Source organism: Balaenoptera musculus, chromosome 19 (assembly GCF_009873245.2).
Source record: "Balaenoptera musculus isolate JJ_BM4_2016_0621 chromosome 19, mBalMus1.pri.v3, whole genome shotgun sequence".
NCBI lineage: Eukaryota > Metazoa > Chordata > Mammalia > Artiodactyla > Balaenopteridae > Balaenoptera > Balaenoptera musculus.
The window spans coordinates 10758415-10782940 of NC_045803.1; the positions used below are offsets into that span (position 1 = coordinate 10758415).

Consider the following 24526-nt stretch of genomic DNA (forward strand, 5'->3'; position numbering starts at 1 on the left):
CAGACCCAGGATCCAGACCCCCGGCCCCTCCCACCTCAGACCCAGGATCCAGGCCCCCGGCCCCTCCTCCCTCAGACCCAGGATCCAGGCCCCCGGCCCCTCCCCCCTCAGCCCCAGGATCCAGGCCCCCGGCCCCTCCCCCCTCAGACCCAGGATCTGGGTCCAAACAGCACTCACGTGCTCCAGTCGTAGCCTGTGGGCTCCGGTTTGCTGCGGACGTCACAGTTCAGGGAGGCCTCACTACGGCCGACATACCAGTTGTCATCATAGCCGGATATGGAGACCTCGGGGGGGTCTGGAGGAAATGGGGGGACTGGCTCAGTGACAGGGAGAATCCCAAAAGGGGTGATGGGTGAGCAGATAGATAAGAATCCTAAAGAAATGGGCTGGCAGGAGGCGGACCCATGGCGAATGCGTGGGGCAAATCAATCCGGGCTGTACAGACACTGTCCAGGGACGCGGCTGAGGGTCATTCTGAGGAAGTTACTGTTCGTTGCGGCAGCGCCCGAGGGAGCCACTCGAGATAATGTGTGTCATTTCTGACATGCCCAGAGTAGATAAGGGAGTTAGTTTAACTGAAGGCATTGTCTGGGGAACTAGTATAGAAAATGCTGAGGTGGGGTATGGGGTATGATCGGACAGTGGCTGGAAAAGCTGCTAAAGTAACTGTTTGGCAGGGTCTGTGGGAAGAGTGCCAGCGGGAGCCTCTCTGGGTAATATTAGGCAGTGTTGGTGTAAGCAGTTTGGGGAAGGGCTAGCACAGAACATATCAGAAGGGGTTGATACTGACAGTGTACAGCGGGGAATTCCTTGGCGGTCCAGTGGTTAGGACTCGGCTCTTTCACTGCCGTGGCCCCGGGTTTAATCCACAGAGTGGCCAAAAAAAAACAACAACAACAAAACACATATTATGTTGATAGGGTCCAGGGGGGCCAATGTGATTACGCTGGGGGGCAGAAGTAGGTGTAGAGGCCCCAGGAGAGTCAGTATAGACAGTGTCCAGGGAGCCAATTTAGACAGTATGAATGGGGGTGTGTATGTAGACAATATTGGGTTGGGTAGTGTAGACAGAGTAGTGGATATAGACAGTGAGCGAGCAGTGTCAACTGGGGTCCACGAGAGCCAGAAAAGATTGCTGGGTGCAGTTGTGTGCTGGTAAACTGGCTCTCTGAAAACGGAGGGGAAAAAAAAATAGAATAGCCCTGATCTGAGGTGTCTGCCAATTTCCTTGGTGTAAATACTCCACACGGCTGATTGAAGCTACCGGTAAGACTTCACTGGATGTGGAATTGGGAAGAAATGTATAATACCGACCCTTGCAAACCCATTCTCATTTACCATTGATTGTGGCAGCAAGGTGAGAGCCTAGGGAAGCCAGTATAGACAATGAGGGGGCAGTGTGCAGATGTTGTCCCGGGAAGCCAGTGTAGACAATGGGCAGGAAGGCAGTGCAGAATTTGACCCAGAATGCCAATGTAGACAACACTCAGGGATAGTGTATACGGTGCCCTAGAGAAGCCGGTGTAGACAGTATTGGGGGTGTGGTCACATTCTGATGCACTCACAGCGCACAGAGAGGGTCACAGGCAGCAGAACTGGCTCCTCAAAGCTCTCGTGCTCCACTTTGCAGGTGACCTTGACACCATCTGCTTGGCCCAAGGGTACCAAGGTGAAGCGGCTGGTGACGGTGACTGTACCAGGCAGGGGTCCTGACACCTGGCTCTCTCTGGCCTCTCCATCCAAGGATGAGAGCCAGGAGACTCGGGCAGGTGGCCGGCCACCCGTGGAGACACAGCGGGCCACGGGTACAGGATCCAGACTGAGTGTGACTTCTTGTGTTTCGGCATGGTTCTGGGGCTGGGCTAGGGAAAGGAACAGAGGGCAGCGTGGGTCACTCCACACCTACAGTCATTCAACAAACACCCCAGCAGTGGAGCTGAGCAGTTAAGCCCCAACTGCCTGGGTTTAATTCCCAGCTTTGCTGCTTTGCTGCTTTGCAGCTGCATGGCTTTGGGCAAGTCATTTCCCAACTCTGTACCTCAGTTTCCTCTTTTGTAAAGTGGGGATAATCATAGTACCCACCACATAGGATTGTTGTACAGATTAAATAAATTGATATGTAAAGCACTTTGGACGGTACTTGACACTCACTGTGTTATCTAAGTATTAGCCATTATATTTTCTGTTCTGCTCTGCTAGAAAAACAGACAATGCTCACAAGTCTGGAAGAGGCCGAGATTTTAAAAGAAAAGCCAAAGCAGAATAATGAGGTTCAAAGGTCCAGCTGAAAAGCCCTCTAACTTCTTTCCCTTTAATCACCATTAGATTGTGGTGCCAGAAGTGGGATAAAGGCAATGGAGCTTCCCAAAGCTGGAAATTTTTTGCCCTTTTCACTCATCCTCCTGGAAAACATGGAAAAATATTAGGCAGGGTAAACCTCCACGAGGAATAATAATGACAACCCACAGTTACTAATGTGTGCCCATAACCAGACACCTGAGTTCTGACACCTGAGTTCTCCACCAGGTGGAGAGATCCAGGAGGCGTCTCTAGCTGCCTCCTGGATCTCTCCACCTGGATATCTCCTGAGCTTCTCAACGTGGCACTGCCTTCCTCTCCTTTCCTATCCTTCCTGCATTCTCTCCTGACCACCAAAGTCTCTGACGGGCCTCCCCACATCCTCCCTGATTACCCTCCCATCAGTCTTATGACAGCTCCAGGCACACCCACCCCATCCCCACTCCCACCCACTGCAGGGTCTTAGCGACTTGCACTGCCTGGAGTGCTCTGGCATCCCTTCTCCTTGTCTTACCTTCCTCCTCCTCCAGATCCCAGCCTCACTTCCTCAAGGAAACTTCCCTGACATCTGACTCCCCAAGAAAGCGGAGGCTTCACTGTTCTGTTCTGCACGTTTGTGGGCACCTGGTGCACGGCAGGTGCTCTCTACGCATCTCTTGAATAGAACAAATGATTGCAGAAGAGAGACCTTTGTGAGGGATGAGTGGGGAGAAGAGCTGTGCCTTATGCAAAACAACTGTGGTTTTGGGGCTCCTTGGAAAGGGAAGTGTGTTCTGAGGGACAGTACAGGGTACACTTCCCCAACTCTCTGGGGCTGAGAGTGGGGGAGATAAAGTGTCCAGAGTGACGTGGCTTCTGTGGAGTTGCTGGGGGAAGATGGGATCCCAGGGGATTGCCAAGATTTAGCAAGAAATAGCATCTTCAAAAAGACGCCTTCCCTAAGTCTTCCCCATTTCGCCAAGTGGTTGTGCGGGTCACCTTCCTGCTGGACCAGAAGGCTGGGAGTTCTTGATCCTCCTCCTCCCTTAATTCACAGACAAGCACCTTCTATCTCTTAAAAGTGTGATTATTTCACTTTATTCCACTTCTCTCTTTATTCCACTCCCCTCCCCTCCTGCTTCTTCCCCCTTCCAAGCCAGTGCCTCCTCTCACCTGGTCTCCTTGCTTCCCTCTACCTTTGTCTACCCCTCTGATGGGCCCACACACAGCAGCCAGTCATCTTTTTAAAGCAATTTCAAGAGCCTGGTCAAGGTGCTCTTATGGTTTGAAATCCTCTGATGGCTCCAAATAATATTTCAGATAAAGGGGATTCCCTGGTGGTCCAGTGGTTAGGACTCCAAGCTTTCACTGCCAAAGGTATGGGTTCAATCCCTGGTCGGGGAACTAAGATCCTGGAAGCTGAGCGGCATAGCAAAAAAAAAAAAAAAAAAAAATTCAGATGAAGTCGAGCCACCTGGCCTCTGTCTATGAGGCCCATGCAATCGTCATGACCCTGTCGGTTTTCTTGCCTTGTTGAGGGTCACTCAAGCCCTTGCCACCAGCCCCACCAGCCTCCTTTCTAGAACATGCCAAGCTGGCTCTCATGTCCCAGCGTATGCATAGGCTGTTCCCTCTGCTTGGGCATTCATTCCTCTGCCCGTGGACGTGTCCCCGAGGGTGGCTCCTGCTTACACTTTGGGACTCGACGAAGGGGATTTTGCTGACCGTTCTATCTAAATGAGTCCACTGGGGCCCTCACTCTGAGTATTGCAACATCCTGGTGTTTCCTTTCTTTGCCAAATTGATTATTCTCTGGCTTAACCTCTAAAATATTTCCAGAATCCAATCTCTTCCCATCACCCCCACTGCCTCCATCTTGGTCTAGTTGCCATCACCTCCCACCTGGACTTATGCCGTCACCTCCTTTGTGGTCTCCCAGCCTCCACCCTCACCCACCACATAGCCAGAAGGAGCCTGTGAAAACCCAAGCCAGATCACATCCCTCTTCTGTTCAGAACTTCCTGTAGCTCTTGTTTTCTCAAGGCAAAAGCCAAAATCTTCACGTGGTCCATGAGGCTGTGATCTGTGCTCTCCCATCACCTCCTCAACCTCGCCTCCTTCTACTTTCCTCCATTCATGCATCTCCAGCCACACTGACTTCCTCGCTCTTCCTCAGACATTCCAGGTGTGCCCTGCCTCAGGGCCTTTGCACTTGCTATTCCCACTGCCTGAAACTCTCTTCCCTAGACCTGCAGGGCTCCCTCACCTCCTAGTTTGGGTTAGCACCAGACCACCCTCGCTTACAATTGTAACCTGCTCCCCTCCAACTTCTGAAGCACCTATAACCACCTGACTCACTCTTATTTTTCTTATTTATGTTATCTACTCCTTTGTTTGGAGTCTAAGCTCCAGGAGGGCAGGGAGTGCTGTCTTCCTCACTGCTTTATCCCTAGAGCCTAGCATAGTGCCTGGCACAGAGTAGGTACTCAATTTGCTGAATGCTTGTTGCCGGCTGTCTCTCCAACTTGCAGAACAGCGTGTGGCAAACAGTAGGTGCTTAATGAATAGCTGCCCATTGGCTGAAGATCACGGACAAGGTTGATATCACAGCTAAAGAGGAGAAACAGGCCGGTGAGGGGCTCTCGCGCATTGCACCCCCGGACCCTCCCACTTCGTTGCAGCCCTGCCCCCACCCCTGCTCACCTATGACTCTGAGCCAGGTCACTCCCCGACTGGTGCCCCGGGGGAAGGTGGCAAACTCGCAGGTGTAGTTGCCCTCGTCCTCCACTGTCAGCCCCCGGAGGGCCAGCGTGGCGTCCCGCACCTCCAGCTCTGTGCCTTGCCCGGCCCCGGTGCTCTGCCCGGCATTGACGAAGGACAGCCGCTCCTTGCCAGGCTTCGGGCTGGGGAAGCTGGGACCATACAGGGGGTGGAAGATGGCCACGTTCTGATTACCCTCAGGAGCGTCCAGGCGCAGCCACGTCACCTGTGACACTCGGATTTCAGGCGCTGGGGGCAGCAGGTGGCACGGCAACTCTACGGTGTCCCCCAGGTGGCCCCGCACCTCGGCTGCGGCCCGAACTCGCACATCCTGGGCTCCTGCGGAGAGAGGAGAGAGAGAGGTCGGGTCAGTGAAGGACCCAGACACCTCCGGGCCAGGCCGGGCCATCACTGAGAGGCTGCCCCCCCTGAAATGCAGACCCGCAATGCAATGCAGGAATCTTTATGAAATCCCAAGTCCCAAAAGGCCAGCCAGAAAGACAGTTTGAGGAAAACTAGGGACATTTGTGTCCAGGCTAGATGACATATGATTATGGAATTACCATTCATGATCTTAGGTGTGATGATTAAATTGTGGTTATGTAGTATTCCTTTAAATTTAAAACATTTTTTTAAAATTTTATTTTATTTTATGCCATGCCGCATAGCTTGCGGGATCTTAGTTCCCCCACCAGGGATTGAACCCAGGCCATGGCAGTGAAAGCCTGGAGTCCTAACCACTGGACTGCCAGGGAATTCCCTATTTTATTTTTATTTTATTGAAGTATAGTTGACTTACAATGTGTTAGTTTCAGGTGTACAGCACAGTGATTCAGTTTATATATATATCTCAATACATATATGTGTATTGTATATTCTTTTTCAGATTATTTTCCTTTATAGGTTTTACAAAATATCGAGTATAGTTCCCTGTGCTATACAATAGGTCCTTGCTGGTTATCTATTTTATGTAGTATTCCTTTTTCTTAGAAGATAAATGGCGGGGCTTCCCTGGTGGCACAGTGGTTAAGAATCCGCCTGCCAATGCAGGGGACATGGGTTCGAGCCCTGGTCTGGGAAGATCCCACATGCCGCGGAGCAACTAAGCCTGTGCGCCACAACTACTGAGCCTGCATTCTAGAGCCCGCGTGCCACAACTACTGAGCCCGTGTGCCACAACTACTGAAACCCGCGTGCCTAGAGCCCATGCTCCACAACAAGAGAAGCCACCACAATGAGAAGGCCACGTACCGCAACAAAGAGTATCCCCCACTTGACTCAACTAAAGCCTGCATGCAGCAATGAAGACCCAATGCAGCCAAAAATAAATAAATAAATAAATTTATTTAAAAAAAAAAAAAAAAAGAAGATAAATGGCGGATGGGACTTCCCTGGCGGTCTAGTGGTTAGGACTCTGCGATCTCACTGCCGAGGGCCTGGGTTCAGTCCCTAGTCGGGGAACTAAGATCCCACAAGCTGTGCGGAGAAGAAGAAGGAGAAGGAGAAGGAGAAGAAGAGGAAGAAGAAGGAGATGATAAGGGGTGGAAATGTCATATCTGCGATGTACTCTCAAATGGTTCATCAAAAACAACAACAACAAAAACGATAAAGTGACGAAGCAAACGTGGCAAAATGTGACCCTTTGTCAAGTCTAGGGGCAGAGGATGAGGGAGGCTGCTGGGCCATTCTTCCAGCTTACACGTGTATGTTTGAAATTTTTCATTATCAAATGTTTGGAGGGAATAAAGAATCCTCCAAAAATAACAAAAACCTAAATCTATCCCAAAAGAAATTGTAAAAAAATTCAAAGTGTGAGGATAGTTTTCATTTTTTTTCCTACACAGTAATAATACTTTCTCTCACCTTTCTATAAAACCTACAGCCCTCCGTGCCTTTTTTTTTTTAAATTTTTATTTAGTTTTTGGCTGCATTTGGTCTTCACTGCTGCGCGCGGGCTTCTCATTGCTGTGGCTTCTCTTGTTGCAGAGCATGGGCTCTAGGCGCGCAGGCTTCAGTAGTTGCAGCACGCGGGCTCAGTAGTTGCTGTGCCTATTTTTTTTAAAATAGCCTTGCTGAGATATAATTCCCACTCACCCATTAAAAATGTACAATTCAGGGACTTCCCTGGTGGTCCAGTGGGTAAGACTCCGTGCTCCTAATGCAGGGGGCCTGGGTTTGATCCCTGGTCAGGGAACTAGATCCCGCATGCATGCCGCAACTAAGAGTTCGCATGCTGCAACTAAGAAGTCCGCGTGCCGCAGCTAAGACCTGGCGCAACCAAAATAAGTATGTAAATAAATAAATGTCTATGTCTTATGTATATTTTTTTAAAAGTTAGACTAATAAATAAATAAAGTATGATTCAATGGCTTTTCATATATTCACAAGAGTTGTGCAACCATCGCCATAATCCAGTTTAGGACATTTTTATAATCCCCCAAAGAAATCCCTGTACCCATTAAACAGTCACTCTCATTTCCCCTCCTCCCACCCCCTAGCAATCACTAGTCTATTTTCTGTCTCTATAGATTCTCCTCTTCTGGACATTTCGCATAAATCAAATCATACAACATGTGGCTTTTTGTGTCTGGTTTCTCTCACTTGGCATAATGTCTTCAAGGTGTACCCACGCTGTAACATGGGTCAGTGCCTTGTTCCTTTTTATGGCTCAGTAATATTCCATTGTGTGGATTGACCACATTGTGTTTATCCGTTCATCAGTTGATGGACATTTGAGTTTTTTCACCTTTTGGCAATTATGAATAAAGCTGCTGTGAGCATTTGCGTACCAGTTTATGTCTGAACGTATGGCTTTTATTTCTCAGCTTATCTTTTGTTTTCTGATTGTTAATAAAAACTGGAATAAAGGGGACTTCCCTGGTAGTCCAGTGGTTAAGACTCTGTGCCTCCACTGCAGGGGGTACGGGTTCGATTCCTGGTCAGGGAACTAAGATTCCGCATGCCGCGCGGTGTGACCAAAAAAAAAAAAAAAATAAATAAATAAATAAAATCGGGGGCTTCCTTGGTGGCGCAGTGGTTGGGAATCCGCCTGCCAATTCAGGGGACACGGGTTCGAGCCCTGGTCCGGGAAGATCCCACATGCCGCGGAGCAACTAAGCCCGTGCGCCACAACTACTGAGCCTGCGCTCTGGAGCCCGCGAGCCACAACTACTGAAGCCCGTGTACCTGGAGCCCGTGCTCCGCAACAAGAGAAGCCGACACAATGAGAAGCCCGTGCACCGCAACAAAGAGTAGCCCCCGCTCACCGCAACTAGAGAAAGCCCGGTGCAGCAACGAAGACCCAACGCAGGCAAAAATAAATAAATAAAATAAATAAATTTTTAAAATAATAATAAAAAATTAAAAAAAATAAAAACCAGAATAAAGATGAATGTTTCTCTGCTGTGTAAGGCAGTACAGCATGGTGATTGAGTGCCTGGGTTTGAATCCTGGCTCGGCAACTTACTGGCTGTGTGACGTTGGGCAAGTCATTTAACCTCTCTGTGCCTCAGTTTCCTCGGCTGTAAAAGGGGGGTAATAATGGTGTCCATCTCCTAGGGATTGCCGTTTAAGGATTAAAGGATGTTTGTAGAGTACTTGGCACACAGGGCCCCCGGAAACAGAAGATCAGTGCTTGGTAAATAAACATAGCCAGGTAAGTGTAATTACAAGTAGCCCTCGACACCCAGCCTCAAGGCAAGGCCCATGCCCAGCTGTCTCCGACCGAGATGTGAGGGAAGGAGCGTGTGCCGCCGCTGGCCTCACACAGGAATCCAGGGAAAATTAACAGGGGACCCTAGTGAGAGGGTCCCCAGCAGAAGGCAGCCCCTTGGGCAGGACCCGTCCCAGGCACTTCTCAAAACAAGTCACCAGTGAAGGCCATTGTGTTATGCAGACATCATCTCGTGGAAGCCCCACATATATCTTGCAACTCAAACCCAAGGGTGCCACCTTGGAAGATGGGCTCCTCCTCTGCGGCGGGACCGAACTGCAGAGTGTCATGTGTGGGCCCCCGGAGCAGCTGGCTGGGGGCTTCCTGCTGGCTCTGTCCCTTTCCAGGTGGGGACCTTGTTTCGAGCCTAATTTCCTCCATCTGTGAAATGGGGATGTTTAAGCAGCCCTGCGGGGTCCCTTGTGACAATTCCATTAAAATGATTTTCTCCTGGGCTTCCCTGGTGGCGCAGTGGTTGAGAGTCTGCCTGCTAATGCAGGGGACACGGGTTCGAGCCCTGGTCTGGGAAGATCCCACATGCCGCAGAGCAACTAGGCCCGTGAGCCACAACTACTGAGCCTGCGCGTCTGGAGCCTGTGCTCCGCAACAAGAGAGGCCGCGATAGTGAGAGGCCCACACACCGCGATGAAGAGTGGCCCCCGCTTGCCGCAACTGGAGAAAGCCCTCGCACAGAAACGAAGACCCAACACAGCCAAAAATAATTAAATAAATTAATTTAAAAAAAAATGATTTTCTCCCGTAAGCTCCTCACAGGGCTGGCAGGGCAGGGGAGTCAAGCAGAGGCGGCCAGCCATCCGCTGCAGGCCAAATCCGGCTCTCCCACATAGTTACTTTTGGCCCACATAACATCGTTCCAGAAGCGGACAAGCAGCACAGAAGGGTCTGGAGATTAAAGGTCGAATCCAGACAAAAATCAGGATATGAGGCTCTGGGGGCAACAGTTAGGTGGAGCTGAGGAAGGGCCACCCCCTTCCCTCAAGGTGCCAGGAACCATTACCCACATGGGCCCCAAAGGCACTGAGTATGGGACAAGGGTCCCCAAAGGCTATGCCCCTTTCTAGCTGGGTGAGGAGGGAAGGGCACTCCGTCAGGGAAAAACCCAGGCCAGTGTGAGCTGCAGAAGCAAAGTAGGGCAGGGCCAAGGGCTTAAGTTTTCTTCTTGAGGTAAGTGGGAGCCATTGAGGGTTCTTCACTTGGAGAAGGACTTGGCTAAAGCGAAGATTTAGAACTTCAAGGGCATGAATGGTAGGAACCTTCCCGCCAGTTATTCTTTCCCAGACTATGCCAACCAGTGAGCAAAAAACAGTGACTCAACCCGCAGGCCCTGGGTGCTAGAGGGTCAGCCCCTGAGGACAGGGATTTGCCTGTCTTGTTTCCTACTGTATCCCCGGAGCCTACCCAGGGCCTGGTTATAGTAGGTGCTCAATCAATACTGTTAAAAAAAAAAAAACCTGTTGAATAAATATCAAGCTCTGTTCTGGGGGCAGGTACCACAGATGTGACGGGACAAATCATGTGCTTGTCCTCTAGGAGCTGACATTCAGGAGGCGAGACAGATATTGTACAGATAGTGATCACCAAGCACTTCATTGGAAAGACTGAAGGGGTGGGGCTGGACCTAGAGCAGGGGCCTGACCCAGCCGAGGGGAGGGGCAGGAGAGCTTCCTGGAGGAGGAGACCCTTTCCAAGGGAAGCCAAGCTACAGCCCACAGAGCCCCACACCCCTCTTTGGGTCGCTGGGTCCCTGCTGGGACTCAGATTTCCTGTCCTAAGGAAGTCATTGTGGCTGCAAGATACCTCTCCATTTCTGGGGAGTTCTCTGGCGGTCCAGTGGTTAGGACTCGGCGCTTTTACTGCTGTGACCTGGGTTCAATCCTCTCTTCTGAGGGAGACTGCCCTCCTGCATCTAGAGTGGCCCTGGTTGCTTCAGAGGATTAAAAAAAACCCCACTTGGGCTTCCCTGGTGGCGCAGTGGTTGAGAATCTGCCTGCCAATTCAGGGGTCACGGGTTCGAGCCCTGGTCTGGGAAGATCCCACATGCCGCGGAGCAACTAGGCCCGTGAGCCACAACTACTGAGCCTGCGCGTCTGGAGCCTGTGCTCCGCAACAAGAGAGGCCGCGATAATGAGAGGCCCGCGCACCGCGATGAAGAGTGGCCCCCGCTTGCTGCAACTAGAGAAAGCCCTCTCACAGAAACGAAGACCCAACACAGCCCAAAATAAATAATAAATAAAAATAAATAAATTTAAAAAAAAAACAAACAAAAAAAAAAACCCACTTTTAGGAATTCCCTGGCGGTCCAGTGTCTAGGACTCTGTGCTTTCACTGCGGAGGGCGCAGGTTCAGTCTCTGGTTGGCAAGCCACGTGGCGCAGCCAAAAATAAATAAATAAATAAAAATTAAATTTAAAAAACCCACTTTTAGCTTCTTGTGGGGCAAGGTTCTCAGCAAGTTCTTTCATCACCAATAATCTGTCCCCGATGGCCACACAGCCCTCCTCTCTCCAACTAGCTGGCCCTCGTTCCCTCACCCTGCACCTCACTTTCTCCCCATCTCACACAGCAGATTTTCATGACCTTCTTGGCTCTCTGAGAGCAGGAATTCTTTGCCTGGTTTTGCTCACCCTCAGCATCTGCAACAGAGACCGGCTCCTAGTAGACGCTCAACATTTGCAGAATGAATGAGGTTCTAAAATCCCATGGCTTGGACTTCCCTGGTGGTCCAGTGGGTAAGACTCAGCGCCAATGCAGGGGGCTGGGGTTCGATCCCTGGTTGGGGAACTAGATCCTGCATGCATGCCCCAAGACTAAGATCCTGCATGCTGCAACAAAGACCCAGCGCAGCCAAAAAAAAAAAAAAAAAAAAAAAAAAAAATCCCATGGCTCTACAATCCCCATTCTAAGTGTCTCATTCTGAATGAATGAATAGGACGGTTCAGCCCTTGTGGGCTTAATGGCCCATTTATTAGGTATTTCCACCTCAGTAAAAGGTTCAGGATGGAAGCTTTGGAGTCATCCCTGACTCCTCTCTTTCTCTCACCACCGCCCCCCTCCACGCCACCCATGCAATCCATCAGGAAATCCTGTCAACTCCATCTTCAAAATATATCTTCAAAGCGGACCAGGTCTGATCCCTGCATTGCCTGTAGCCTGGTCTAAGCCAGTGGCGTCTCTCCCCTGGGTCATCCTCCCAGGGAGGGTTGCCGTTGCCCCTGAAGTCTGTTCCCACACCCAGCCAGAGAAGCTACAGCAGATCAGGTCCCTGCTGTGGCTCTCTCCTCACTCAGAAAAAAGCTCAAGTCTTTACAGCGGCCCACAAGGCCCTGCGTGACCTGTGCCCATCCTCTTTCTGACCTCATCTCTCACCCTCTCCCCTTGGCTCACCCTGCTCCAGCCACACCATCCTCCTCACTGTTCCTCAGACATGCCAGGCAAGTCCCACCTCCGGGCCTTTGCACTTGCTATTCTCTCATCCTGGAACACTTCCCCTTCCCTCCCTCCCTTCGGATCTTTGCTCTGGGGCATTCCCTGACCACCTTAATGATGAGAACAGAAACTCCATTGGCCCTGCTTCGATTTCCTCATAGCAGCTGATGTCTCTTCCCCACTAGAACATCAGTGCCGGGGGCAGGGATCTTCGTCTGTCTTGGTCACTGCTGTATCCCCAGAGCCTAGAACAGTGCCTGGCACACTGTAAGAGCTCGATAAAGGTGAAGACGGGGAATCAGCAGTGCACTAGATCATACAGGCTGAGGCTGAGTTAGAGTTTGGGCTTTTTCTTGGGGGCACTGGGGAGCCACAGAGAGTTATAGGCAGGGGGAGGGACAGGGTTAGGTTTGTGCTTTAGAAAAATCCCTCAGAATGGAGTGGGTCGGGCTTCAGGAGTCAGGGTTGTGGGGATGGAGGATGAACCAGATTGCAAGCACATTCAGAAGTTGGAACGGTTGGGACACGGAGGCTGACTGGCTGTGGGGGTGAGGGGGACGGGGTTAGTGTGGGCTAATGCCCAGATGTTTTGCGTTTCAGGCAGAGGCAGGAGAAATGATGCCAGGAGGAAGGCTGGCCTGGAGTTCGGACCCTAGTGTCCAGCACGCTGCTGGGCAGGTGATTGTGCCCTGACCTTGGCCAGGACGTGACCAGCACCACGGCGGGGGAGAGTGTGGCCATGGGAACACCGCCCTCCCTCAGCTTCCCTTGGCCAGCCAGGCTGGTGACAGCTTCATGAAGTGTCAGCTGGGTCCCCAGACACGCTTCCTCTGCCTGGGCCCTGGGATGCAGGCTTCCTGTGGTGGCAGAGTCGGGGCTGCCCAGGGCATTGTGTGAGCCCAGGGGAAACATCTGGGGGGGACGGGGTGCAGAGACTTATAGCCTGAGACCCTGAGATCTGGGGAAGGGTAATCAAGGCAGAGAGGAAGGGGCTGGGGGCCCGGACTCCTGGGTCCCTGCCTGGCTGGCTCCTCCAGGCTTGGCTCACGCCCTCCAGACCAATAACGCATCATGACCTGCCCTCTCACCACGGGGTGCAGCAGACTCCAGCAGACCCTTGAAGGCCAGCATGCTTGGAGCGCTGGCCTCAGCTGCTGCCTCAGCTACCTTGTCAATTAATTAACTGCATTAATCACAGTGCCCACCCTCACAGCCGACATCCAGGAGCCGGTCTGAGGAGGGGGTGAGCAGCTGCGGTAGCCAGGATATGGGGCTGTCTGCCTGGGCCCGCATGTCGGCACCTCCCTCCCCCAGCCCACCTCTCTGATCGTGGTCATCACTCAGCTCGGGGCACCCCTTCCCTCCCTGGTCTGAGATTTCCCTGCCTTTCTGCAGGGGCTTGACCCCCCTGAAGGTTTCCCCTGTGGGGTCTGATACTTCTGGGGGTGAATCTCTTCCTGGTCAAGCCCCTCAGACAGAACCCCACTCCCACCGATCTGCCCAGTGTAGAGTTTACACCAAAACATTTCTGTCTCTGAGACTCTGGCCTCCTCCTCCTGCAGGTCCTGTCTCTTTGATCTCTTGTGTCTCTGTCTCTGATTCTTAGGGTTCCGAGTCTGCCCCCCCTGTGTCTCCCAGGAGTCCCTGGTCTCTGCTCTCTGTGTCTATCTGTCTGTCTTTCTCTCTAACTGCTTTATTGGGATACAATTCCCATACCATACGATTCCCCCATTTAAAGTGACCAGCTTGGGACTTCCCTGGTGGCGCAGTGGTTGAGAATCTGCCTGCCAATGCAGAGGACACGGGTTCGAGTCCTGGTCTGGGAAGATCCCACATGCCGCGGAGCAACTGGGCCCGTGAGCCACAATTGCTGAGCCTGCGCGTCTGGAGCTTGTGCTCCGCCACAAGAGAGGCCGCGATGGTGAGAGGCCCGCGCATCGCGATGAAGTGTGGCCCCCGCTTGCCACAACTAGAGAAAGTCCTTGCACAGAAACGAAGACCCAACATAGCCATAAAAAAAAAAAAAAAAAAAAAGAATCCGCCTGCCAATGCTGGGGACACGGGTTCGAGCCCAGGTCCAGGAAGATCCCACATGCCGCGGAGCAACTAAACCCGGGCACCACAACTACTGAGCCTGCGCTCTAGAGCTCGCAAGCCACAACGACCGAGCCCGAGTGCCACAACTACTGAAGCCCGCATGCCTAGAGCCCGTGCTCTGCAACAAGAGAAGCCACTGCAATGAGAAGCCTGTACGCCTCAACAAAGAGTAGCCCCTGCTCACCACAACTAGAGAAAGCCCGCATGCAGCAACGAAGACCCAACGCAGCCAAAAATGAATAAATAAATAAATAAAAATAAAGTGTCCAGCTCAATGGCTCTTAGTAAATTCATAGATTTGTGCCTCCATTACCACAATCAATTTCAGATCATTTTCACCAGGACAAAAAAATCCTAGCTGTTCTCATATTCTTTTTCTTCTGTATCTCCAACATCTGAGGTCTGGGTCTTTCTGGGTCTGGGTCTCCTAGTCTCTGGAATCTGGCTCCCTGCACCGATTCCTGGGGTCCCTAATCTCTCCAGGTTTCTGGTCTCCATCTCTCAGGGCCACGATTTCTCGGTGTCTCTGACCCTCAGCTCTCTCTGCCTCCTGGGTCTCCCCATCTCTGCATGTCTCTCCACACCTCTGACATACTTTCTCTTTGCTGGGCCATCTTACTGGGTCCCCTCTTCTCCTCCCCCTCCTGCTCCCTTTCTCAGCATCACCGGGACATTAAAAATGTAACAGCATCCCTGGCAGAAGCGGGGGAGCTGGCCAGAGTGCCCAACTCCCTGTCCCTCCCGTGTCCACCACTCCCCGTGGCCCCCACACACTGCTGGCCTTGAGGCTCGCCTGTGCCCCGACCTCCCTGGGTCATGGCATCGCTGTCACTGACTGGCTGGGGTCTTTTGGGCCCCTTGCCTCTCACCAAACCTCTGTCTCTCTCTTTATGCTGTTCCTGCCTTTATCCAGACGTCCTTCCAGCTCCTTCCCCCCCACCCGCTCCCCCTCCCACACTGCCCCATCCCTGTGGCTGTATTTCATTCCCCCATCCCTCGGTTCCATTCCTGTATGTGTCTCTGACCCCATCCCTAAATTTGTTTCTGATGCCCTCCCTCTATTGGCTTCTGTCCCCATCCCTGTATCTCCAGCCATTCCCTGTATCCCTCTCTCCCCTCTCCTCCCCCTAGGATGTGAGCAGACCCACCCTTACTTCTCCCCTGTCCAGTCCCCCTTCCCTAACAAGAAGAGACAGCAGGCCGGCAGGCCCCTCTCCTCCCATCCCCCTCCGCTACCGTGGAGCTGCCTGGCTGACATGGATGAGCAGTGAAAGCTGGGAGGACTGGGGAGGGGAGCCACAGCAGGAAGCCCAGGTGGTGCACCCTCATTCCGTGGAGGCCAAGGAGGGGGAAGGCAGAGGAGCCAGGGACAGGGGAACAGAGATGGATGGAAAGGAGAGAGAGAGGCCAAGAAAGGAGGAGAGAAAAAGCTTGGAGAGAGATTAGAGAGCCAGAGGAGCAGAGGGAGAGGGTGAGAAATGGAGAGAGGAAGCGGGGAGAGAAAGTGAGGGAAGGAGGGGAGGGAGAGAGAGAAAGAGAGGGAGGGAGAAAGGGAGGGAGGGTGGGAAGGAGAGATGCAGAGAGGAGAGCAGAGAGCAAAGGCACAAGGATGGAGGGTCAGGAAAGGGGAAGACCTCCTCCTCAGGTGCTAAGAGCTTCCCCCCGGGGACCAGTGGGACCTCTAAATCCCTCCAATGGCCCCGCAGGGAAGGAATTATCTCAGTTTTCCAAAGGAGGAAATGGAGGCTCAGAGGCACTCTCTGGAGCCCACCAGGTGGGGCAGAGCCAAGAAAGGCTCTGAAGTCTGCAGACTGTCTGTGGACCCTGGGAAAGTGGCTTGCCCTTTCTAAGCCTCTGTTTCCTCATCTGCAAAATGGGAACAGGAACTGGACCTGTCTCCCAGGGTGATCAAGAGCCTTCCATGAGGTCATGCACCAAGTCAATGTCTGGCACAAGGTCGGGTGGATTCTGAGCATTCTCACAGAGGTGGCAGGTTCTGACTTTATCTCCCTATCTCTGACACAGAGGGAGAGGCAGGCGATGGAAGAGTCAGTACACACTTCTGGGTCAAAGCTGGGAGACAATTCAGACACATGCTGGGAAAAAAAGACCAGGGGTCCCGCAAGCTCCCTCCGTAGTTTCTGGCAAACCTTTGGGAAACTCCACTATCCTGAGTTTCTAGCTGGGAATAAACAGCCAGGTCACCTGCAAAGGGGCGGGGCCAGAGCCTCCTTCACCTGTTTCCTCCCATCCCCTCCCTCTCCCGGGGCTGCACCCCTCCCCTAGGGGAGGTGGGGGGAACGGGAGGTGGGGAGTGGGCCGAGCAGAGGGAAAGACAGCGGATTAGGGCGGCGTCTCTTCGCGTCCACCTCCCGCTGCGGCTCCTAGGACAAAGGCGCGACTAGAGGAAAGATAAGGTCCCGAAACCGGGAGTCCGGGACCGGGAGTCAGGAGAGCGCCCGCCCCCGCCTTGCCCTGGCTCGGCGAAAGTGAAACCCGGAAAACTTCCCCAGGGATGCCCCGCCGACGGCTCGCAAGGAAAGGGAAGTGTCCCAGCCGGCGGGACTCGGCCTCCTTAGTCTACCTGGGACACAGCCGACCGAGCCTCCAGCTTCCAGACAGGGCCTCCGGCCCTTAATTATATCTATAACCCAAGAGTCAGGGTTTCTGCCCACATTTATGTCTGAATCTCAGGAGACATTCCAATGCCCACAATTAAATCTGGAGCCCAGGAGACAGGGCCTTTTGCCCTCCCCTCCCCCCAATTCTGTCTGGGACCCAGGAGACAGAGCCCCCTGCTCACAATCTGGAACCCACAAGTTTGAGCCCTTCCTGCCCCCAATTCTACCAGGACCCCGGTAGACAGAGCCCTTAGCCTTCATTCTTCCTGGGACCCAAGAGATAGAGCCCTCAGCCCCTAATTTTTCTGGGGCCCGGGAGTCAGAGCCTTTAGCCCTCTCGGGCTCGGGGTTGGAGCTCGCAGGCCCTTCCCCAGGTCGCCCGAATTATCACTCTTGGCCCTCTAGGGGACCCAAAGTCCGAGCTCCCCGCCCCTCTCGAGGACCTCGGCATCTGGCTCCCTGCCCTCAATTCTCCCCGGGCCTCAGACTCCCAACTCTGGGAGAAGGAAAGGGGGGTGGTCTCGCCTCATCATCGCGACCCTCCTGCTGGGGGTAGGGAAGGGGATGGGTTCGCGCGCGGCGGGGAGGCGCCTGCGGTCTCTCACCGGTTTCCCGGAGCAGTAGCAGCAGCAATAGCAGTAGCGGCAGCTTCGGCGGCGACAATTTCGACGGCGGGAGGGCTGCGTCCCGGGCCATGGGGGGCCCGGGAGGGACTGGGCCCGGGCGGGGGCCTGCGGGCCACTCTGCGTGCGCCAATCGGCTGGGCAGACGCGCAGGTGCCTGAGTGGCTTCGGCTCCCGGCTGGTTCCCGCCGCGCTCTGCTCTCCCGGCTCTGCTCTCGCGGTCCGGTTCTCCCGGCTCAGCGCCCCCCGGCCCCCAGCTTCTTTCTGGCTTCGGACTCGCTGACGTCACAGGACCCACCCCCTTCTTCCCCCGGGCGCCGAGCCGCTCTTAGGCTCGGGCCACGCCCCCTCATGCTGGTCTGACCCCGCCCCCTCCTGGGATTCCACGCCCGCCCCGCCCCCCAGCCTTCCTCTCCCTCCCTGTCCTAGGATTCTACCTACACCCGCTACTCCCCAGGATTCTCTGTCCGCCCCTCCCAGGATTCTTTGATCACCGCCCCCCTGTCCCAAAATTCTATCTTTGCCTTCGCTTAGCGTTCAAACCCCGCCCCTTAGTGTTCTAGCCAAGCCCCTTTACACCAGAGGTTGCCCTCGCGCCCCGCCCCCTGTCTAACGGGGCACGCTTAGGGGCTTCCGAACGTCCCGCCTCCGTGAAGCCCCGCCCCCCAGCACGACCTCTCCCATTCGTTCTCCAGGTAGTCTGCCCCGCCCCTTCCCAGGAGCTAAGTTTACCGTGGCCTCGGTCCCGCCCAAAGTCCTAACCCCACCCCGCCCCCTTCAGTATTAGTCCTGCCCGTCTCGTCACACCCGCGTGAGGCACGTGGGTTCTCATAGGTCCGCCCCTCTGGAGCCCCGCCCCCACGCGGAGACCCCACCCCCTTCCCCGCCTCGAGATTTCCCCAGTTCTCGCCCCGGGGCCACTGTCTCTCAGGTCCGTGCGCATCTCAGCCTATCTTCATCTTTTTCAATCTCTGCCTGCGACTCTGGGAGTCGTTTCTTTTTAGATTTCTCTCTGTCTCTTTTAGTGTCTCTGTTTTTGTGTCTATCTTTGCCTCTCTTTTTCCGTCCCTGTGTTTATCTCTGGGTCTTTCAGTCTTCACGTTTCCGTGTCTCTTAGTGTTTCTGGTCTCTTTCTTCCTGGTGTCTTTTTCTATCACTCACTGTGTTTGTGTCACTTGGTTCCTTGTCTCTTTCCATCCCTTTGACTTTGTTCTCGGTCTGTGTTTCTGTCTCTCTCGCTCCCTGCATCTGTGTCTCTCTCTGCGTCTGTGTCTCTCTGTATGTTTCTATCTCTGTCTTTCTCTGTCCCTCTGTCTCTCTGTGGGTTTCTGTGTCTCTTTCGGTATCTCTTGTTTCTCTCTGCGTCTCTCTTGACCTCTCTCTCTCCCTCCCTGCATTCCCCAGTCCTCTCCTGCATCTGGTCCGCACCGTCTCCTTACCGCAGCCTTCCGCCAGGGGGCAGCACAGACCACCCCCGGCGCTCCGCTGGCCCTGCGGGGCTGGGCTAGGATCGGGCCTCCAGACTCCGCTGGTCCCTCCCCGTGTCCTTGTCCTACTTCTATCTTCCCAGCCTCCTCGCGTCTTTGTGTCTCTGGCTCTGACTCGGCCCCTTTGTCTCTCCCCGGCGGCTCCCGCTCCTCCCCACCCCCACCTACCTCTTCACATTCCTTGAACTGCCCGGGGGAGCTGGTGAGGCCGCCCAGCGTGTAGGGACGAGGGCGGGAAACAGGAGGCCGAGGGAGGGGATGCCACCGAGCGCCTGAAATCCCTCCGTTCCAGTTCCTCTGAAAAGGAGCTGATCAGCTGGGGCAGATGTTTGGGAGCTTCTTGCCCTACCAAGAGGACCCCCATAGACTTGTCCTCCCTTCCCACCTGACATGCACCTGAGTTTTTCTCTCCAGAAGGGCAAGATCTTACATGGTGGAGAATCTTACTGACTGGCATTCACGTCTTGGTAAAAATACTATTAATAAATGTATTTAGCACTTACTATGTGCCAGGCACTGATCCAAGTGTGCTACAAGTATTATCTCAAATAACCCCCACAGCACCCTGTGTGATGAGGAAACTGAGGCACAAAGAGAGATGAAGTGACTGGACCCAAAGTCAAAGGGTTTGCTACTTGTCAGTTAATTCCGCACAAGGATCCCGTGAAGGGGACACTTATGATCCCCATTTCAGTGAAAAGTACACAGAACACAGAGTGATCATTTGCCCCACGCTACCCAGCAAGGAAGTAGCAGGCTGGGAGCTCCCCATAAGGTGTTTCTCAGACTCGACACTAGCCTGGTGTGAAGCCAGCTGGACAAATACAGTAGTCCCCTCTTATCTGCGGTTTCAATTACCCCACAGTCAACCAGTCTGAAAATATCAAATGGAAAATTCCAGAAATAAAACTTCATCGGTTTTTGTTTGTTTTGTTTTTAACATTTATTTATTTTATTTTTATTTATTTTTGGCTGCGTTGGGTCTTTATTGCTGCAGGCGGGCTTTCTCTAGTTGCAGAGAGCGGGGGCTACTCTTCATTGCCGTGTCTTCTCTTGTTGCGGAGCACGGGCTCTGGAGCGCAGGCTCAGTAGTTGTGGCGCACGGGCTTAGTTGCTCCGCGGCATATGGAACCTTCCCGGACCAGGGCTCGAACCTGTGTCCCCTGCACTGGCAGGCAGATTCTTAACCGCTGCGCCACCAGGGAAGCCCACTTCATCGGTTTTAAATCATTCTGTAGTGTGATGAAGTCTCGAGCCCTAGACGTAAATCATCCCTTTGTCCAGCATATCCTCACTTATACACTACCTGCCTGTGAGTCACTTAGTAGCCGTCTCTGTTATCAGATCTATCAGATCGACTGCGGCGGTATCACAGTGCTTATGTCCAAGTAACCCTATTTTACTTAATAATGGCCCCAAAACACAAGAATAGCAATGCTGGGGACTTCCCTGGTGGTCCAGTGGTTAAGACTCCATGCTTCCACTGCAGAGGGCACGGGTTTGATCCCTGGTGGGAGAAATAAGATTTCTCATGCCACACGGCATGACCAAAAAAAAAAAAAAAAAAAGATGCTGGTAATTCAGATATTCTCTTACTGTGCCTCATTTATAAATTAAAGTTTGTCATAGGGATGTATGTATAGGAAAAAACATTGTATATGTAGGGTTCAGTACAATCTACGTTTCCACTGGGGGTCTTGGAACATACCCTCCACAAATAGGGGAGAACTACTGTAGGTACATAATAAATTCTCTCTAGAACTCTCTGTCCTCTCCCCAATCTGAGGCCAGACTAAGGCCAGGATCTCTCGGGTTAGTGCCATCTTTGCTACTAACTTGCTTTGTAAAATTCTCTCTCCTCCCCCATTTCTCCCTTGAATAAAATAACCAGTCCCCAGGGAGACTTCTTCCAGGAAGCCCCCCTTAGCACCTATTCTTCTCCTGGTCTGTCAAGGAGCGTGCTCAGCTGTCTCCTGGCTATTCTTTGTGAGCTGGGATGAGCCCGGGAGGGAAGGCCCAGGAGGGTGGTAGGCTAGAGTTTCATGCCCCCAGTCACATGATTAAGGGGACATGGATAAGGTTGAGCACTGCCGTGTGTGTTTGCTGACAAATGACTGGGTGGGTCTCATACCTTGGGAGTTGATTTCCAGTGTCAAGGAGTCTCAGAGGTGACAGTTCACTGAAGAGCCATAACCACCAGGAGGTAGGGGCACAGGGCCAAAGGCTTCCTGATGGAGCTGGAGAGTTGATGCCAAGTGTTTTACCTGCCCAGTAACCTCTTCCATACTAAGCCCTTACGGTTCAGAGCGAACCTGGCCAGTCCTGGCCAATCAGAGCATTCTATCCCCTGGCCACAAGGATTGGTTCAGGGTTGGGGGTGGGGCCCATTCCTGACCAATAAGAATTAGCCCTGAGACTTCTGCTTGAACTAATAGGAAAGGGACACCCTCTTTTGATGGGGGTTGCTAAACTTGTAGGGTAGAAATCTGGTACTATGGGTGCCTCCAGAGACAAAAGACTCTGCCGGTGCATGGAGGACAGCAGAGCTGAGAAATGGAAAACGACAGCTTTCTGGGCTTCCCTGGGGGCGCAGTGGTTAAGAATCCACCTGCCAATGCAGGGGACACGGGTTTGAGCCCTGTTCCGGGAAGATCCCACATGCCGTGGAGCAACCAAGCCCGTGTGCCACAGCTACTGAGCCCCTGTGCCACAACTACTGAAGCCCACGGGCCTAGATCCCGTGCTCCACAACAAGAGAAGCCACGGCAATGAGAAGCCCGCGCACCACCACGAAGAGGAGCCCCTGTTTGCAGCAACGAAGACCCAACGCAGACAAAAATAAATTAAAAAAAAAAAAAAAAGGATAAAACTCCTTTATAAAAAAAAAGAAAAGGACAGTATTCTGATGAGACTATTTGAGCCCCTGGATCCAGCTATGCCTGAAGGTAGCCAGCCTTTGCCTTTGATCTTCCTGGTTATATGAGTGAATAATTTTCCCTTTTCACTTACACAACTTTTTGGCTTCAGTTATTTGTCATTTGCAACGAAGCATATCTTTACTAATAAAATCTGTACGAGTCCAGAGGTGGCACAAATTCCAGTAAAGTTCCAAGGACAAGGAACGGGGAGTGAAAACTTGTCAGAATTCTTCAAGATGTTCTGGCTTTGAAGGACAGGCAAGCCTTGTTACAGCTGGAGAAAACGAGGAAGGACGTTCCAGGTGGGAGGAATAGTAAAGTCACAAAGGCACAAGGTGTGAGAGAGGGAGCAGTGGGTGTGTGAGGGGCAACATCTTAGCAGGTCCTGAACACCAGGTGAAGGGTGGCTTATGCTCCGGAAAGCAATAGGGAGCCACAGAAAGTTGAGGAGCAAGGGGCGTCTACTCCAAATTTGCCTTTACTTCCTGGAGCCCCAGATCCTGGTGGTTCATTCCTCCCCCCTTCCCCTTCCCCCAGACCCTTGGCCAAGGTGGGAGGAGGAGTCAGACTGAGGAGGGCGCAGGCTACCATCTGTATGCAAATTGCCTGGGATGCCATGCAGATGAGGGATCTTATGCAATGTATGCCCTACTGGGAGGCAGGCCAGGACCCTCCCCTCATTAACTCGGGGACCAGGTGCTGGGTGGAGCACCCCTTCCTCCCTGGGGTCCCCTCTCTCCCCTCCCCCAGCCGTCTGTTCACTCCCCCTCCAGCTCCCCAAATCCCCCTTCACCAATATCTGCCCTTAGAGTGGTACCTCTCTCCACCTGGTCCCTTCCTTGCTTTTCTTTCTGTCCCTCCATTTTCCATGAATGATGATGATGATAATAATAATAACAATAATAATAATAAACACATACTGAACACATGCTCTGTGCAAGGCTTTGTACCAAACACTTTCCACAGTTATCGAATTCTCCCAACCACCCTATGATTTTTATGTGTGTCTGCTGTATTTTTTTTTTTTATTTACTTATTTTATTTATTTATTTTTGGCTGCATTGGGTCTTCGTTGCTACAGGAGGGCTTTCTCTAGTTGCAGTGAGCGGGGGCTACTCTTCGTTGCGGTGCACGGGCTTCTCGTTGTGGTGGCTTCTCTTGTTGCGGAGCATGGGCTCTGGGCACACGGGCTTCAGTAGTTGCAGCACGTGCGCTCAGTAGTTGTGGCTTGTGGGCTCTAGAGCGCAGGCTCAGTAGTTGTGGCACACAGGCTTAGTTGCTCCGTGGCATGTGGGATCGTCCCAGACCAGGGCTCGAACCCGTGTCCCCCGCATTGGCGGGCGGATTCTTAACCACTGCGCCACCAGGGAAGCCCTGCTGTATTTTTTTTTTTTTTAAAGAATATTCAGTTGGGGAGGAAGGGATGGATTGGGAGTTTGGGATTAGCAGACGCAAACTATTGCATATAGAATGGATAAACAACAAAGTCCAAGGGAACTCTATTCAGTATCCTGTGATAAACCATAGTGGAAAAGAATATGAAACAGAATGTATATATATGTATAACTGAATCACTTTGCTGTACATCAGAAACTAACACAACATTGTAAATCAACTATACTTCGATTAAAAAAAAAAGTGAGCTGAACGTAGAGGGGAAGGATGGAAAGATGGAGTAAGCCCCAAGTATCTGCGAGTCCTTAAGGTATTTCTTGCTGGTGACTCTCGCTCTGCTTGGTGAGTCCTGTGCCCTCGTATATCATGCAGGTAAAAGCCGTGGCCACCAAGCACATTCTCCTCCAGCTGCAGGGGTGGCCGAGCGCATTTGCCCCCATGTGGCCCTGGCATTTTCTGGGTGCAGAACCTCCTGGCTCCTCCTCGACTCTGGGCATGGAGACCACACCACAGTGAAAGGACAAGAGAGCCACATGGACACCAGAGGTCAGGTAGGGGGCCCTTTGATTGCTTGCACCCCAACTCTCTTGCTTCTCAGGTTTGTTTTAATCTGATTCAATAAACCATGGGATTTGAGCACCTTTATTCGGCCACTGTGAGCTCTTCTACCCTGGGGCCTCTGGGCATCTGCTCAGTTCCCTACAAGGAGGCTCCCATAGCATCAACTTCGCATGGCTCCAACTTCGCACGACCACAGATCTCACTTGGTCCATTTTGTGGCTGAGTAAACTGATGACAGGGGGTGGGGTCACCTGCAGAGACCTCCCAGCATGCATTGCACAGGGATGGCTGTTCCCACTCCTCACCGTGGCCATCCACGGCCCAAGTGTGATTTATCTCCATCTGATGGACTCAGGGAGGTGAAGTCACTTGCCCAAAGTCACACATGTCCGCCCTCCCCAGCCCCCTCCCACTGCTTCAGAGCTGCTCCTTTCAAACATTTTTTCTCTTCCTTTCTAACTGGAACGATCTCTCTGAATCCCAGTTCTTTCTGTGTTTCTGTCTTTGTCTCTACAGGCCTACCTCTCTTTATGGCACTTTGCTTTATTGCGCTTCCCAGATACTGCATTTTTTACAAACTGCAGGTTCGTGGCGACCCTGTGTCGAGGGAGTCTATTGGTGCCATTTTT

At 52.7% G+C, this 24526-nt stretch overlaps 1 protein-coding gene across 3 annotated transcripts in view; it reads right to left on the minus strand.

Moving 5' to 3' along the window:
• NECTIN2 (nectin cell adhesion molecule 2) overlaps positions 1-17825 on the minus strand; it is a 29311-nt gene extending 11486 nt beyond the window's left edge. The window contains exons 1-4 of one of the 3 annotated variants that reach the window (XM_036834553.1): positions 17519-17825; positions 4981-5376; positions 1566-1862; positions 178-295 (exon numbers count right to left, since the gene is read on the minus strand). In XM_036834553.1, the coding sequence (XP_036690448.1) occupies positions 178-295; positions 1566-1862; positions 4981-5376; positions 17519-17609 (902 nt within the window). In that variant the 5' untranslated portion in view covers positions 17610-17825. The remainder of the gene's footprint in view (positions 1-177; positions 296-1565; positions 1863-4980; positions 5377-17518) is intronic. The other 2 variants (XM_036834555.1, XM_036834554.1) reach the window with 2 other exon arrangements.
• Between the last annotated feature and the right edge of the window lie 6701 nt (positions 17826-24526).